The 18,959-nt window shown below is 44.2% G+C and overlaps 1 protein-coding gene across 1 annotated transcript in view; it reads right to left on the bottom strand.

Moving 5' to 3' along the window:
- Positions 1–13,828, bottom strand: part of LOC311137848 (protein mono-ADP-ribosyltransferase PARP3-like) — a 32,908-nt gene extending 19,080 nt beyond the window's left edge. The window contains 2 exon segments of the mRNA XM_084172451.1: positions 7,420–7,621; positions 13,785–13,828. Of these exon segments, the coding sequence (XP_084028577.1) occupies positions 7,420–7,614 (195 nt within the window). The 5' untranslated portion in view covers positions 7,615–7,621; positions 13,785–13,828.
- Positions 13,829–18,959: the final 5,131 nt, after the last annotated feature.

Genomic DNA, 18,959 nt, shown 5'->3' with positions numbered 1-18,959 from the left:
CACTACAAAACTTATTGTATGACCTCATGCACTATATTAGGCCCAGCCTTTGGAACTTTGGTTTTACTAGATATGGCTACTATATTGTGATCACTACATCCGATGGAATTGGATAATCCTTTAAAGCAAATTTCTGCAGCATTAGTAAAGATGTGATCAATACATGTTGATGATTTCATTCCTGTGCTGTTTGTAACTACCCTGGTAGGATAACTGATAACCTGAACCAGGTTGCACGCACTGGTTACAGTTTGAAGTCTTGAGTGGGCAGCTTGATGAAAACCAGTCAATATTGAAATCACCCAGAAAATATACCACTCTGTTGATATCACATACATTATCAAGCATTTCACACATATTATCCTGATACTGACTGTTAGCACTTGGTGGTGGATAGCAGCTTCCCACAAGAATAGGCTTTAGGTGAGACAGAATATAGGTTCTGAATATAGACTGCAACACCGCCCCCATGTCTTGAACAAGGATACAGGAGCATAGTCCCTTTCGTTATTAGGTTAATGCAGGGGCCAAATGTATACAGTACCTATCGCTCAGGGAGTTTCCCTCCAACGGAAACTGCTACTGTACCCTACATGTCACTTCCATGGTTTGTATAATGTAAATTAGCCTTTTCATACTCTAACCGAAGGGTGTGGTTGAACTGACCTCACAAAGCCCTTCATTGTCATAGCCTATACTGTCTTTGTGACAAGCGCTTCAATCACAGTAACACTTTCAAAGTACCTCAATCAGAGCAGGCTGGTGGAAGGAGCTATAGGAGGATGGGCTCATTGTAATGGCTGGAAGGGCATGTATGGAACGGAGTCAAATGCATTGTTTTCATGCGTTTGCTACCATTCCATATATTCCATTCCAGCAATTACAATGAGCCAGTCCTCCTGTATCTCCTCCCACCAGCCTCTTCTAACCTATCCTATAATCTCTCCCTTCTGCTAAATCCTTCTCCTGATTCTGCCTCGTCAACCCTACACTCCTCCCTTTCCGTATCCTATGACTCGCACAGTCCCCTTTCCTCCCAGCAGGCTCGGCCCTCCTCTCCTGCTCCGTGGCTGAGTGACTCATTGCGAGCTTACAGAAAAATTGAGGAAAACTAAACTTCTGGAGGACTTATTATACTTTCCCTCCCTCCTCTCTACCTTTTCTTCCTCTGTATCCGCTGCTCAAGCCCCTTTCTATCACTCTAAATGTCAAGCTTCCGCCTCTAACGCTAGGAAACCATTTTCCACCTTCTCCCTCCTTAAAGATGCACTATGCAGAATTTGCTTCACCATTTCCTTGTTGACAAAATTCTAATAGTTTCCCTCATTTCTGTTTATGTGACAAAACAAGGAAGTATAGTGTAGAGAATCATTTTACCATCTAAAACGCTGTGAAATATATTTTCCATAATCAAAAATATTGTATTTTCAGCTGTTTGAAGCTTGTGTACAAAACCGAAAGTAAAAGACGCAAAAACAAAACTTAAGCACGGGAAGAATAGAAGTAGCGCACTTTGAACAGATCTACTGCTTCTTAGACTTGCTTTCAATGAGAATGACAGATCTATACCTCACATTTCTATATGAATTTGGTCGGGTCGCCCAAAGTTACATATTGCAGCTTTAATCCTCCACCCCTCCACTCACATTGAAAAGAAGGTTGACGACATCCGCTCCTCATTCACTCAGCCTATTGAGTTCACTGGTCCCACTCACACAGAACTGCCCTACGCCTTGACCTCTTTCTCCCCTCTCTCTTCACATGAAATCCTGCGTCTACTGAGGTCCGGCCGCACACCAACCTGCCCGCTCGACCCCATCCCCTCCTCCCTTCTCCAGACCATCCCTGGGAAACTTCTCCCAATCTCTGGGAAACTTCTCCCATTCCCTCATCCCTGACCCCTGGCTGCGTCCCCTCTGACTTTAAAAATGTCCAGACCGGTTGGTTTCCAACACTCAACCTCTCCGATGTCAAAAACTACAGACTGGTATCCCTTCTTTCTTATTTTTCCAAAACACTTGAGCATGCTGTCTCTGACCAACTCTCGCCATCTCTCTCAGAACGATCTTCTTCACCCTAACCAGTCAGGCTACAAGACAGGTCACTCAACCAAGACTGCTCTTCTCTGTGTCACAGAGGCTCTCCGCACTGCCAAAGCTGACTCTCTCCTCTGTTCTCATCATCCAGTCGCTGCCTTCGACACCGTGAACCATCAGATCCTCCTCTCTACCCTCTCAAGGCTGGGCGTCTCATGCTCTGCACACTCTTGGATTGCATCCTACCTGGCAGGTCGCTCCTACCAGGTGACGTGGAGTGGATCTGTGTCTGCACCATGTATTATTGATACTGGTGTCCCCCTGGCTCGATTCTAGGCCCTAGCTTGACAACTCCACGGTGTCCCCCACCCAGAGTGCAAAGAACCTTGGTGTGACATTGTCATTCTCTGCAAACATCAAAGAAGTGACTCACTCCTGCAGTGTAATGCTCTACGACATCCGTAGAGTACGACCCTACCTCACACAGGAAGCGGCACAGGTCCTAATCCACTCACTTGTCATGTCCCATCTGGACTACTGCAACTCGCTGTTGGCTTGGCTCCCCGCTTGTGCCATCAAACTCCTGCAACTTATCCAGAATGCTGCAGCCCGCCTGGTGTTCAACCTTCCCAAGTTCTCCCATGCCACCCCACTCCTCTGCACACTCCACTGGCTTCCAGTCAAAGCTCAAATCCACTATAAGACCATGGTACTCGCCTACAGAGCAGCAAGAGGAACTGCCCCTCAATACCTTCAGGCTATGCTCAAACCCTACACCCCAACCAGAGCACTGCGTTCTGCCACCTCTGGTCTCTTGGCCCTCCTACCCCTACGGGAGGGCAGCTCCCACTCAGCCCAGTTCAAGCTCTTCCCTAATAGTGGAACCAGCTTCCCCCTGTATCTAGGACAGCAGAGTCCCTGCCCATCTTTCGAAAACATCTGAAACCCTACCTCTTCAAAAGAGTATCTTAAATAATCCCACAAAAATTGACTTACTATGGCTCTGATACAGTGCATTCGGAAAGTATTCAGACCCCTTCACTATTTCCACATTTTGTTACGTTACAACCTTATTCTAAAATGGATCAAATACATTTTCTTCCTCATCAATCTACACTCAATATCCCATTATGACACAGTGAAAACAGGTTTTTTGACATTTTTGCAAATGTATTAAAAAACTACAGAAATAACATTTTTACAATAATATTCAGACCCTTTGCTATGAGACTCGAAATTGAGCTCAGGTGCATCCTGTTTCCATTGATGATCCTTGAGATGTTTCTACAACTTGATTGGAGTCCACCTGTGGTAAATTCAATTGACTGGACATGATTTGGAAAGGCACACATCTGTTTATATAAGGTCCCACAGTTGACAGTGCATATCAGAGCAAAAACCAAGCCATGAGGTCAGAGGAATTGTCCGTAGAGCTCAGAGACAGGATTGTGTCGAGGCACAGATCTGGGGAAGGGTACCAAAACATTTCTGCAGCATTGAAGGTCCCCAAGAACACAGTGGCCTCCATCATTCTTAAATGGAAGAAGTTTGGAACCACCAAGACTCTTCCTAGAGCTGGCCGCCCGGCCAAATTGAGCAATCAGGGGAGAAGGGCCTTGGTCAGGGAGGTGACCAAGAACCCGATGATCACTCTGACAGAGCTCCAGAGTTCCTCTGTAGAGATGGGAGAACCTTCCAGAAGGACAACCATCTCTGCAGCACTCCACCAATCAGGCCTTTATGGTAGAGTTGCCAGACTGAAGCCACTCCTCAGTAAAAGGCACATGACAGACTGCTTGAAGTTTGCCAAAAGGCACCTAAAGGACTTTCAGACCATGAAACCAAGATTGAACTCTTTGGCATGAATGCCAAGCGTCACGTCTGGAGGAAACCTGGTACCATCCCTACGGTGAGGCTCCAGAGTGGCACAGTGGTCTAAGGTACTGCATCTCAGTGCTTGAGGTGTCACTACAGACCCCTGGTTCGATTCCAGGCTGTATCATAACCGGCCGTGATTGGGAGCCCCATAGGGCGGCGCACAATTGGCCCAGCGTTGTCCGGCTTTGGCCGGTGTAGGCCGTCATTGTAAACAAGAATTTGTTCTTAACTGACTTGCCTAATAAAATAAAAAATAAAATGGTGGTGGCAGCATCATGCTGTGGGGATGCTTTTCAGCGGCAGGGACTGGGGGACTAGTCAGGATCGAGGGAAAGATGAACGGAGCAAAGTAGTTAGATGACGCAGATGCTAAGCTACAGGACTGTTTTGCTAGCACAGACTAGAACATGTTCCGGGATTCTTCAGATAGCATTGAGGAGTACACCACATCAGTCAATGGCTTCATCAATAAGTGCATCGATGACGTCGTCCCCAAAGTGACCGTAAGAACCCCAACCAGAAGCCATGGATTACAGGCAACATCCGCACTGAGCTAAAGGGTAGAGCTGCCGCTTTCAAGGAGCGAGACTCTAACCCGGACACTTATAAGAAATCCCGCTATGCTCTCCAACGAACAATCAAACAGGCAAAGAGTCAATACAGGACTAAGATTGAATCGAACTACACTGGCTCTGACGCTCGTCGGATGTGGCAGGGCTTGAAAACTATTACAGACTACAAAGGGAAGCACAGCCGCGAGCTGCCCAGTGACACAAGACTTCCAGACGAGCTAAACCACTTCTATGCTCACTTCGAGGCAAGCAACACTGAAGCATGCATGAGAGCACCAGCTGTTCCGGATGACGATGTGATCACGCTCTCCGTAGCCGATGTGAGTAAAACTTTTAAGCAGGTCAACATTCACAAGGCCGCAAGGCCAGACGGATTACCAGGACATGTACTCCGAGCATGTGCCGACCAACTGGCAAGTGTCTTCACCAACATTTTCAACATGTCCCTGTCTGAGTCTGTAATACCAACATGTTTCAAGCAGACCACCATAGTCCCCGTGCCCAAGGACACTAAGATAACCTGCCTAAATGACTACCGACCCGTAGCACTAGCCATGAACGGCAGGTAGCTTAGTGGTTAAGAGCGTTGTGCCAGTAACCGAAAGGTCGCTGGTTCTAATCCCCGAGCCGACTAGGTGAAAAACCTGTCGATGTGCCCTTGAGCAAGGCACTTAACCCTAATTGCTCCTGTAAGTCGCTCTGGATAAGAGCGTCTGCTAAATGACCAATTTATTTATTTATTTAAGTGCTTTGAAAGGCTGGTCATGGCTCACATCAACACCATTATCCCAGAAACCCTAGACCCACTCCAATTTGCATACCGCCCCAACAGATCCAAAGATGATGCAATCTCTATTGCCCTCCACACTGCCCTTTCCCACCTGGACAAGAGGAACACCTACGTGAGAATGCTATTCATTGACTACAGCTCAGCGTTCAACACCATAGTGCCCTCAAAGCTCATCACTAAGCTAAGGATCCTGGGACTAAACACCTCCCTCTGCAACTGGATCCTGGACTTCCTGACGGGCCGCCCCCAGGTGGTAAGGGTAGGTAACAACACATCTGCCACGCTGATCCTCAACACGGGGGCCACTCAGGGGTGCATGCTCAGTCCCCTCCTGTACTCCCTGTTCACCCATGACTGCATGGCCAGGCACGACTCCAACACCATCATTAAGTTTGCCGATGACACAACAGTGGTAGGCCTGATCACCGACAACGATGAGACAGCCTATAGGGAGGAGGTCAGAGACCTGGCCGTGTGGTGCCAGGATAACAACCTCTCCCTCAACGTGACCAAGACAAAGGAGATGATTGTGGACTACAGGGAAAAAAGAGGACTGAGCACGCCCCCATTCTCATCGACGGGGCTGTAGTGGAACAGGTTGAGAGCTTCAAGTTTCTTGGTGTCCACATCACCAACAAACTATCATGGTCCAAACACACCAAGACAGCTGTGATGAGGGCACGACAAAGCCTATTCTCCCTCAGGAGACTGAAAAGATTTGGCATGGGTCCTCAAAAGTTATACAGCTGCACCATCGAGAGCATCCTGACTGGTTGCATCACCGCCTGGTATGGCAACTGCTCGGCCTCCGACCGCAAGGCACTACAGAGGGTAGTGCGTATGGCCCAGTACATCACTGGGGCCAAGCTTCCTGCCATCCAGGACCTCTATCCCAGGCGGTGTCAGAGGAAGGCCCTCAAAATTGTCAAAGACTTCAGCCACCTTAGTCATAGACTCTTCTCTCTGCTACCGCATGGCAAGCGGTACCGGAGCGCCAAGTCTAGGTCCAAAAGGCTTCTCAACAGCTTCTACCCCCAAGCCATAAGACTCCTGAACAGCTAATCATCGCTACCCGGACTATTTGCACCCCCACCCCATCTTTTTACGCTGCTGCTACTCTGTTAATTATTTATGCATAGTCACTTTAACTCTACCCACATGTACATATTACCTCAACTACCTCAACTAGCCGGTGCCCCCACACATTGACTCTGCACCGGTACCCCCATGTATATAGCCTCCCTACTGTTATTTTATTTTACTTCTGCTCTTTTTTTCAGAATACTTTTTTGTTGTTGTACTTTTTTATAAAAAAAAAATGCATTGTTTATTAAGGGCTGTAAGTAAGCATTTCACGGTAATGTCTACATCTGTTGTATTCGACGCATGTGGCAAATACAATTTGATTTGATTTGATTTGAAGTACAGAGAGATCCTTGATGAAAACCTGCTCCAGAGCGCTCAGGACCTCAGACTGGGGCGAAGGTTCACCTTCCAACAGGACAACGACCCTAAGCACACAGCCAAGATAACACAGGAATGGCTTCAGGACAAGTCTCTGAATGTCCTTGAGTGGCCCAGCCAGAGCCCGGAATGAAAATAGCTGTGCAGCGACGCTCCCCATCCAACCTGACAGAGCTTGAGAGGATCTGCAGAGAAGAATGGGAGAAACTCCCCAAATACAGTTGTGCCATGCTTGTAGCGTCATACCCAAGAAGACTCGAGGCTTTAATTGCTGCCAAAGGTGCTTCAACAATGTACTGAGTAAAGGGTCTGAATACTTATGTAAATGTAGTCTTTCCAGGTTTTTTTTATACATTTGCAAAAAATTCTAAAAGACCTGTTTTTGCTTTGTCTTTATGGGGTATTCTGTGTAGATTGATAAGTGAAAAAAACGATTTAATCCAGTTTAGAATAAGGTTGTAACGTAACAAAATGTGGAAAAAGTCAAGGGGTCTGAATACTTTCCGAATGCACTCTATGTGGATAAAGGCATTTGCTAAATGACTAAAATGTAAAATAATGGCTGCACAGGAGGACTTTTGAGTTGAAATAGTACATAATACATTTGTCTGATAGGTGGTACAGGCAGCCCAATAAATGGTCTACTTCCTGCCTTGATATGACATGATGTCCAACTCACCTCTCCTGAGTGCTGTTCTGACAGCAAGCATTTCTCATCAGCCTTACTTTTGCCCTTAACGTGTGGCCCTGCAACCTTCAGTGCCTCTTTGGCAGAGGTAAAGGCATCCTTTGGTGTGTCAGGCTCTTGCTTCATATTCTTTCCATCCTCTTCAGTGGCTTTGGTGGAAGAGGCAACACTTCTCTTTGGTGCCATCCTTTCTCTCAAAAAGAGAAACAATGTTATGAATCATGTTGGGATCTATTTTCTTATAATTAGATGTGATGCCTAGCTTAAAAAGAATACATTAATGATTAAACATAATAGGTTTGTGCTGTACTGATATAGATTGTTTAACATAACAAGCTGTGACTAATGTGAGGAACCGTTAGGGGGGAGGCTGAGATAGACTTGTGACACACACACACACTGCCTCTTTGTTAAACCGCTCAAGGACATGTGTACTGCAACAATGAAGAAGAGGAAACTATGTCTGAGGGTTGCTGACTCTCGAGACAAGTTGCAAAAAACAACTAATGCCCGGCAACAGTGAAGCGCCAAGGGGCTGGGACCAGCCAGTGCGCCAACGATAGGCTGAGTATGTTTAAACCACGCTCAGCCTCTACTCTGACAGGCCCGCTTTGAACGGGAACTATCTCTGTCAGAGTATTAAAATAATAACTTTGGGTTGGGACAGTTAGTTCTCTGTCTGCCCTGCGTGGTGTTTCAGTGAGCCCGTATATACGAACATAATATTTACCATTCAAGTGTTTGCATTAATTAAAATACTAGTATATCTTAAAAGACGTGTGTTCACCTCTTTTGTTCCAATACCAGATTCGAATTGATGCAACTTAACAATTGGTGACCAACGACGTGATCTGGTAGAGGGACTTCGCTGGGAATTGTCCGGCCGATTGGACATCGCTGTCGTTGGACGGTGTGTTTCACAAAGAGTCCGGACAACTAAAAACAGGTAAGCAGAGACCTATTGTTATATAACTAAAGTTCTGCACAATTAATTTTGTGAAACACCTGTTTGATGTAAGTGAACTAAATTTATGAATTATTATACGAATTATTATGAGTAGATAAGCACCATATTGTGACATGCAAACCTGTGGTGAATGTGATGTTAAACCATGGTACCATAGAGTATTGTTCTACCGGCGAGGTCCGTAACTACGAGGGTACGGCTAGGTTCGGGGAAAATACTGAAATCTCTCGGCGAGGTCCGTAACTACGAGGGTACGGCTAGGTTCGAGGATATAGGGAATCATTGAATTAGTAATTGCTATCGGCGAGGTCCGTAACTACGAGGGTACGGCTAGGTTCGAAGAATTACACCGGCGAGGTCCGTAACTACGAGGGTACGGCTAGGTTCGGCTGAGTATTTTGTAGATAGGAGGAGGAATAGGAGGCGAGGTTGGAAGGAGTAATAGTAAATTGGGAACATAAAGGTAAAATAATGAATAACTAGTATGACTAAACTGAAACGTTTGAACTGATATAACTGAACTGTAACGTTTGATGATTGACATAGCATAATACTGGTTTTAAATAATTATGTTGAAGCAATTTGGTTTATTATTTGATTTAACGTTTGATGTTTGACATAGCATAATACTGGTTTTAAATAATTATGTTGAAGCAATTTGGTTTAGTATTTGATTTAACATTTGATGTTTGACATAGCATAATACTGGTTTTAAATAATTAAGTTGAAGCAATTTGGATTATTATTTAATGTAACGTTTGATGTTTGACCCTGCAAAATACTGGTTAAATAATTAGACTGAAATAATTTGGTTTATCGTTGAAATATAAATATGCACCGACTTTAACTAATTAGGTGGGAATAATTTGATTTAAATAAATAGACTAACGTACTTTAAATAACGGACAAATATTACGTTAAAATGAAAAACAGACAAAACCTGTTCCGAGTGGAAACAGGAGGGAGAACCGCGTAGGGGTAAATTTAAAGAAGCAGTGTGAGAGAGAGAGAGAGTAGGAGGGGGCCAGTACCCACTGATAGCCTTACCTAATCTATTGGCGGGGAATGAAAGGGGCCCCAGCAACCTTAGATGTATACAGTAATAATAATAATAATAATAATAATAATATGCCATTTAGCAGAGAGGCCATGAACACAGAGGACGTGGCCAGAGCGGTAGAAGGAATGACCCACCCCAAAACAGGAATAGTAAGGTTTGGGCTGCCGTTAGAAGGCAATGGGTTTCAGGGGATGCCCAGAGGACACTTTTGCCATGGGCCGATCATGGAGAGTATGTTGGGAAAATAACTGAATTGTGTAATAGCCTCAGAGAGACATGCAATCCATCATGAGAAGAATATCAGACAGGACAGAGCCAAGAAAGAGCAGAACGGAGCAGAGTACCTAATGGACACTCTTGGGGAAATAGCGGGTAAAGGCAGGGAAAAGTGAAGGCTACAGCGGGGGAGGTCGATGCTTCAACTGTAACAAAGGAGGGCATTTCGCCAGAGAGTGTGAGGTCCCATGCAGATACTGTGGTAAGACAGGCCATAACTCTTTTCAATGCAGACCCAGGGGAGGAGGAAAGAAAGAAAAGAGAGAGAAGCCTAACAGACGTCTATTTCCCAGCTTTGAGCGTGAGGAAGAGGAAGATAAGGCGTGACTAGTCCTTGAGGGAGAAAGAGTAGAACCCTTTGATCCAAATTGTGAGGTGTTTGAATTGGCTACTATTGACTTAGCACTTCAACAGGAACAATAGAAGGGGAGACAGATTTTCCTAGGAGGTTGATCAAATAATTGATAATGGATCATTTGAGATGAGATCACATGTAGCAGATTTAGGGTAATCAATTAAATAATCATTGTATACTCTAGGAATTTTGAGTGGTTTTATGGATTAGTTATGAGGAATTAGATTGATACAAACAATTATTGATGGGTTAGGACTGGGGATATCTGTATCATGTTTTGTGTGTACTACCATCTTTAGATTACTGATGGTAATTGAAGGTTAACATAATGTATAACCAGGAGAAAGAGATTAGCTTATCTCATTGGAATGTTGCCCAGGGCTAGGGGGAGCAGTAGTGAAGTTAGGCAGTATTTAGGTCATAAAAGTGAGCTACCAAATTAAGTGGGGCCTGGCTATTTGTGGTTGTTGTTTTTCAAATTTGGTTTTTCAAATAAAAAACAACACACCTAGTATGATGGTTATAAAGGGTTGTTATGTTAAATTTAGGGGGTTTGTGTTAGGTTTGAAATATTTAAGTATGGACCTGTCATGTCCAACCATCAGTCTTCAGGTCAAGCCCGGGAGAGCCGGGGTAGAACAGAGTTTGAACTAAACATGAGTGTTTTTACAAGATAAGGGATTGATTGATTGGATTACTATTGATTCTGAACTGAATGAAAGTCGAATTTAGCTGCCATAAAAGACAAAGGAAGTGGGAGGAGCAATAAAGAAGCAAGGACAGTCTAAAAAAAATTAACAAATAAGGGATGGCAATTGGATGATAAATTACCAATATTACCTAAGTGATTGTTTAGGTAGGTGGTAATATTGACACATGGGCAAAACATGTGTCAAAAGGGGGATGATAGTAGATGGTAGGATTAAATAATAAATATATACGAAGGAGAGGACAAAATACTTTAAAAAATAAATAAATAGATACAGTCTAGAAAGAGAATGCAGTCAGAAATAGAAATTGAGAGCTGAACACGTGTGAAGATAGTTTATTAACCACACCCGTATGTCAGAGGTTTTGTGCCCCACAGGTGAACTAAAGGAGAAGGTGACCCACTCTATCTAACCAGGTGACTGGTGAGCATCCAGTCCCTAAAGAAGAAAAACTGGAAGCAGGCCTGTTGGGAAGGGCCCTATCAGGTTATATTGGTCACTGCCTTTGCCATTAGAATAGCAGAAAGAGCAACCTGGGTCCACGTTACCCACTGCAAAAAGGTAAGAACACATGCAAGCACCACTGAACACACGCAGAGTTAGAGAGAAGAACTGGACCAATAGGGTCTGGGGATCACCTCTGTTAATGAAGATCTCCTACCCCGACCTATCATCACTGTAGTGTGTTCTCAGGGTGTGAGTATGGGGTAGTACCAAGCAGAAAGACTGAGGACAGGAGAGGGTTGGCGGTTTTTGGGAATATGGATGACTTGAGCTGCATCATAGTCTCGGCAATGGTCTTGATATGTCAAGATCCACCACCAATTACGCTATGCCCTTACCATTGTTAAAAAGTAAAAGAGAAGAGAAGCGACACGACATACTGACCGTCAAGGACGAGTGGCCTACAAAATGGGAGTCAGAGAAGGGCAGACTGTCAGATTCAAAATAAGGGTTAGGGACGTAGCCAACGGGTGGGGTACATGTCAATAAGCAAATTGGGATTATAAAATCCTATTATATTCGTGTTCGGCCCCCACGACGGATTGTTCCTAGACTCAAGTGTTTAGACACACTTGGAGATATGAGACCGGGCGGGACTGAACATCAAGATGGGAGGTAAAGAGAAACAAAGACATCACCAATTATCAATTGGAGATAGTAGTAATGTGACGGACTTAAGTTTGGAAGCACAGGAGAGAATTCTAAACCTTACAGCCCCTGTAACCGATGTGTGGTGGGCGTGTGCCAGTAAAGGCAGTATAAGGCAGAGAATTCCAAAAGGGTGGCTAGATACGTGCGCCCTGGTTCTACTGGTTCAGCTAGTTAGAATTAGTCACCAGGAACAAAGTATTAAACAGATGTAGGAGGAGTTTTAACAAGAAGGAGAATAGCCCTATTTATATGGATGCGATTGGGATACCAAGGGGGGTATCGGATGGATACCGAGCTATGAAACAATTAGGGGAAGGGTTTACTACCACGTTCTTTTGGTGGGTGACAGGCAAAATTGTGGATTGGATTAATTATATATGTTACGACCAACAACGATTTATTGGCTAGACTAGGGGTGCAGCAAAAGGGATCTCTGAACAATTATCCGCCATTCCACTCATGACTTAGTAAAAAGAGGTTGGCTCTAGATCAGGCAGAAAGGGGTGGTGTCTAAAGAATGGTAAGCCATTGTTGTACGTTTATCCCTAACAATACCAGTCCTGACGGGAGTATCTCTGAAGCCCTAGTTGGTTTAGATAAACTATCAGCTGAAATGAAGAGCATGGCTGGAATGGAGGGAAACGGACTGTTCTCCTGGTTGGGGGAGTGGTTTGGTAAGTATGCTGCGCTGGTGGTTACTGGATTTCTGACCCTAATTGTTGTGTTTGTAATTTTGGTGTGCTGTGCTGCCTGTATTATCCCTTGTCTGAGAAAGTCTGTTACAGATGTCGTGCATGCTGCTGGTATGATGCCTTTGCTGGAGGCTCAAGAAGGAGATGCAGACACTGAGTCTAGCTTTCGGAGGAAAATGGGGTTGACAAAGGATGACCCTTGGTTTGCTATTGGTGAGGTGGTGGAGTGACACCCTAGTGGGTGTCTAAAGGGGGAATCAAAATTCCCTGTTTATGTTTTATGAATCCATTTTAACTATTGTGTTTGTCTTTCCTTGTGTGAAGGTTTGAAGTTCCTGGGTGGCTGGTAGCCAACCTAGTACAAGTTAGGTGTAGATGGAAGGACTGAAGGCCTTTTTATTATCATTATTGCCTATTAATAAAAGTGTGATTATTTTTGTTTGTATTGTATTTTAATGAGTGACACCCTAGTGGGTGTCAAAAGGGGGAATCCTCTTTTGTTCCAATACCAGATTCGAATTGACGCAACTTGACAATCAACACACTACAATGAAAGATGAATGATAGTCCTCAGAAGCAGTAAAGACGCGTTCAATGTTGTTGGGCCACACGTTAAGGGCAAAAGTAAATTAATCAGTTGTTCTGTTCTCTGGCACACTCAGTGGAGAGTGCTCTGAAATAGGAGTAGATAGCCAGAGCGAATTTATGAACAGACAATCTGACAACGCTCTGATTTTGTGAACGCCCAGAGCCCACTCTGGCACTCCAGATTGAATTTAGGAACACACCCACAGTAGAAGCAGCAGACACAGACAAGCCCTGGCATGCCCGTAAATTCCTTGACATGGAAAAGGAGGCACTGAGGTGGTTGAGAGTATTAACTAGCTAGCTAGCTAGAGCAGCTGTCCTAGCTGGATTTCCATTAACATCCCCTCAGTAATGTTTTAGCTAGCTAGTTAAATTAGCTTGGTGCAAAGTCCAATAACTTGATTGTGTGGGTGTGTGTAGCTGAACCAGCTAAACGCTGCTGCTAGCAAGAAGTTCACACACTAATCGTTATGAGGCTATGGATGTAGCTACAGCTGATATACATGTGAAGCTAGCTAAACAATTTGGAAGCCTTCATCGACTTGCTACTTACCTTACAGAGCAGGTGATCGGCAGCTCGAGCAGTCACTGTCAGAAGAAGCACAAACACAAAATATTTTGACAAACACACCTCTCACTGACTGTTTGAGAGTGCCACTTCCACTTTTAAAGGAGCAGTTCACTATTTTACAACTTGATGTTAAATGGTTCCTCGCCATGAAAATAGTCTATAGGACAGGAGAAACTGTAATCCATGACTCACATCGTGATTCATGCGTCCAAAAAAAACAACAACAATTTGAATTACAACCCTTGATAACTCCGTCTTAACTTAATTGTATCCCATAAGGTAATTCAATAAATAGTAAAATAGACTAGAGACAGGTGTCCCTCATTCAGGGGCATTGCTCTCTCTCTGTCCTTTTCATGGTCTGAACCACATATAGGACTATTGCTAAATTATAAACTTCTTCCTAATTATTAGTGTTTACATAGCCTATTTAAATCTCACCCCATGTCTCTAGTATTTCTAGTGAGGGTAATCAGGCATCACCAGAAAGTCAGAACAGAGGTCAGAAGTCAGTCAACCCTATTAAGTGAGTGTTTCTTGTACAACATACATTATTTACAGATATTTGAAACATTTAAAACATTTTGTGTATCAGGTTTACATTGGGTTTTTCAGGACATTTCTTATCAAGAGAATTTACATGTGTGCAACAAAAACACAATAGATACTTCAGAAATTTTAATTTGTGTGTCCTTTAAGATGCATCCTTTCTAACCCGTGAAAACCCCCCTAAAAACAAAATAAAACGACCCCACACAATAAATCAGTATTAACACCACTAACAAATATTCAGAACAGGTAAAAACAAACAAAATGACCAGACCTTACTTAATTTGGGAGCTCCCATAACAACCGGATCCGGGTATCTTTATACTAACTGTTCTCCCAAGGCACCTGCCTCAGAAAACATTTCAAAGGAAGAGATACAGAATAATTTATAAACATGTAAAAAAAAAAAATACTTTAGCGGACATTCCATCAGTCCTGGAAGAAAGAAAATAAACATGTACTTAGTTTGCACATCTTATTCAGTCCTAAAAAGTCTTAATCTTAATTGAGTTTACTGCATCTTGGGCAGGAAGACTTGATAAAACCATGCGTATCATACAGAATTATACTTCAGAAACTGATAAAGAAATGTGTGAGTAAAATATGACTAAAATGTCACACCCTCAGTTAAACTAATAATGTATGACTATTAGAAGACTAGAACTTAGAGTTAATCATATGTGCTTATATAAGATGCATATTTGCCCAGCAACAGAGTATTTGTGTCTTGTAGTTAGGCAAGCAGAAGTGCAAACGTTGAAAACAATAACAGGAGACCAGTTTCAAAAACAGATGTCACCACACAGGGAGGGGGAGTGAGAGGCTTGCAGAATATTGTGAGAACGCTATAACTATGTATGGGAATAGTGAAAAAATGCAACCTGCCTGAGCAAGGAGTAGGCTATGATAAGAACTTGTGTGTGTGTGTGTGTGTGAGTATAAAAAGACTGTGCACCCATTTTGGGGGTAGAGCACTCTCTGAATAAAGATCTGACAATTGTAAGCTGGGAGACTGTCTGCTTATTAGAGATTTACAACCTCTGGTATACAGATTGAGTAATATAAGAGTTTTGAAACATTGAGATAGAAATTCTTGTGACAACTTGGTCCTTCGAGCCGGATCTCAACACGGGGGACACCGAAAACCGTGCACGGGCGGATGATACAGCCGTATAGACAAAGACCTGCCCTCTGATATTGGGGGTTCATTACAGGCCGGTGGCAAACTGGAAACGACAGGAACGGTGACGAGATCCAACCAAAATTGAGATCCCAGCTGCAAGGATAAGGTCAGTGATCTTTATTCATGGATTGGGGGGATTGAAATCTGGAAACTGCAGTAGAAAAAATTAACAAATTAACAGTTTAAATCTGCTGTAGTGAGGGTAGTAATCCGTCGATAATCCAAAACGGGATCGACATCCCGGTAGCCCGTTTTTCGACGTTTATCTAGAGAAAACCCAATGCGCCAGTATTCTAGATAAATATAAGACGAGGGGGGGGGGGGGGGGGGCGTAAGATCAAAAATGGAGTGTGGGTCCGCAATTGACTCCAGGTAGTTGAGGCAATTACCAAAAATAAACTAACCTTGTGTTGCGTTCAATCCGGGATTGTCAATAGTACACAAAAAGGAAGTGAACTTCGGCATTTTTAGACGTTTATCTAGAGAAAACCCATGCGCCAGTATTCTAGATAAATACACTGCTCAAAAAAATAAAGGGAACACTTAAACAACACAATGTAACTCCAAGTCAATCACACTTCTGTAAAATCAAACTGTCCACTTAGGAAGCAACATTGATTGACAATACATGTCACATGCTGTTGTGCAAATGGAATAGACAACAGGTGGAAATTATAGGCAATTAGCAAGACACCCCCAATAAAGGACTGGTTTTGCAGGTGGTGACCACAGACCACTTCTCAGTTCCTATGCTTCCTGGCTGATGTTTTGGTCACTTTTGAATGCTGCCGGTGCTTTCACTCTAGTGGTAGCATGAGACGGAGTCTACAACCCACACAAGTGGCTCAGGTAGTGCAGCTCATCCAGGATGGCACATCAATGCGAGCTGTGGCAAGAAGGTTTGCTGTGTCTGTCAGCGTAGTGTCCAGAGCATGGAGGCGCCACCAGGAGACAGGACAGTACATCAGGAGACGTGGAGGAGGCCGTAGGAGGGCAACAACCCAGCAGCAGGAGGAGCAGGAGGAGCACTGCCAGAGCCCTGCAAAATGACCTCCAGCAGGCCACAAATGTGCATGTGTCTGCTCAAACGGTCAGAAACAGACTCCATGAGGGTGGTATGAGGGCCCGACGTCCACAGGTTGGGGTTGTGCTTACAGCCCAACACCGTGCAGGACGTTTGGCATTTGCCAGAGAACACCAAGATTGGCAAATTCGCCACTGGCGCCCTGTGCTCTTCACAGATGAAAGCAGGTTCACACTGAGCACATGTGACAGATGTGACAGAGTCTGGAGACGCCGTGGAGAATGTTCTGCTGCCTGCAACATCCTCCAGCATGACCGGTTTGGCGGTGGGTCAGTCATGGTGTGGGGTGGCATTTCTTTGGGGGGCCGCACAGCCCTCCATATGCTCGCCAGAGGTAGCCTGACTGCCATTAGGTACCGTGATGAGATCCTCAGACCCCTTGTGAGACCATATGCTGGTGCGGTTGGCCCTGGGTTCCTCCTAATGCAAGACAATGCTAGACCTCATGTGGCTGGAGTGTGTCAGCAGTTCCTGCAAGAGGAAGGCATTGATGCTATGGACTGGCCCGTCCGTTCCCCAGACCTGAATCCAATTGAGCACATCTGGGACATCATGTCTCGCTCCATCCACCAACGCCACGTTGCACCACAGACTGTCCAGGAGTTGGCGGATGCTTTAGTCCAGGTCTGGGAGGAGATCCCTCAGGAGACCATCCACCACCTCATCAGGAGCATGCCCAGGCGTTGTAGGGAGGTCATACAGGCACGTGGAGGCCACACACACTACTGAGCCTCATTTTGACTTGTTTTAAGGACATTACATCAAAGTTGGATCAGCCTGTATTGTGGTTTTCCACTTTAATTTTGAGGGTGACTCCAAATCCAGAACTCCATGGGTTGATACATTTGATTTCCATTGATAATTGTTGTGTGATTTTGTTGTCAGCACATTCAACTATGTAAAGAAAAAAAGTATTTAATAAGATTATTTCATTCATTCAGATCTAGGATGTGTTATTTTAGTGTTCCCTTTATTTTTTTGAGCAGTGTATATAACGGGGGTGAATCTTCAATTAAGGAATAATTGTTGACTTGTGAAATAGATATATTAATGAGACCTAATAATCTATCAACAGTCATAATATAATTATTCAAAGGGGGGGGGGGGGGGGATTTCTTCTTTTTCCATCATGGGAAGCAAATCCTCAAAGGAGGTCCCGGAGATAACCGGGTATTAGAAATCCTGTTGGAGGAACAGTGTATGGGGGTAATCATATGACGTCAACACATTGTATTTCGGACAAGCTCTTAGGGGTTATTACATTTGGGAAATGTAGAAGTAATATAGGATTATGTTAAAATTTACCATAGTGAGATATCAAACGTGCTAGGGTGAACATTCCAAATCTGGGCACTTTTATAGAATAAAATATTCCTGTACGAATATTGATTGTGTGTTGGGAAATAGCGGTCTGTGAATGTGATGTGAGAGTCGTGTGAATATGAGAATGAGGTTATCTGAAGTTTGGAGAATAAGCTGTTGATATAATGATATATTGGGGGGTGTACAACACTGCCTGGCATAGAATAGTGTAACATCAGTGAATAGTGACCAGTCTATAGGATTCTGGGAGGATTCTATGACTGAGGGAAGGGGTCTAGGTAGTAAAGTGATAAGTGCTGACTTGCGCACCCGAAACGTAGACGTACATGAGGGGTGGGAGACAGCACATAGGTCACATGATAGAAATAATACTAAGCATTATAATAACTATCTATCATATCGGAGCAGAGGTAATATAGTAAAGGAATTTTAGTATATTAGGGTACAATAGGGGGATCAAGGGACAGAAGGGTGGAAAACCCAGGTCCCTGAGGAGACTTAAACCCCACAATAAAAGTCCAGTAAGGAGAGAGGAACAGGAGGACTCAGAACAGAGCTCAGGAGGGAGTCAGTATGAGTCAGGAGATGAGTGAGTAGGAGGGGGCTGGTACCCAATGATAGCCTTACCCAATCCATTGGCAGGGGCTGAGGGAGCCCCGGCAACCTTAGATGTATACAGGGCATGGACCCAGAGAGATGTGGTCCGAGCCGTAGAAGGGGTGGTACACCCGAAAACAGGAATAGAGGGATTCAGGAGAGATATGGAAGGGCTCACTGCAAGGTTTAAGTTAAACACGGGGGAATTGGAAAGGGCAGTGAGACAGATAGTGGTAGGAAAGGGTTGGGCAACTGTGAAGGGAGACTGGACCCCAGGAAGGGGGGACAGAGTTATTTTACAGTGGGCCGTAGACGGAGAGTATTGAGATAAACTTACTCAACTATGTGACAATCTCAGAGATTACTACCATAGACATGCTGATAAAAAAAAAAAAAAACAGGTAGCAGATGGGCCATATCA

The sequence above is a fragment of the Coregonus lavaretus genome, assembly GCF_964263955.1.
Source record: "Coregonus lavaretus genome assembly, chromosome: 12".
NCBI lineage: Eukaryota > Metazoa > Chordata > Actinopteri > Salmoniformes > Salmonidae > Coregonus > Coregonus lavaretus.
The sequence above is the reverse complement of the archived record's forward strand: the minus strand, read 5'-3'. Positions and strand labels throughout refer to the sequence as shown.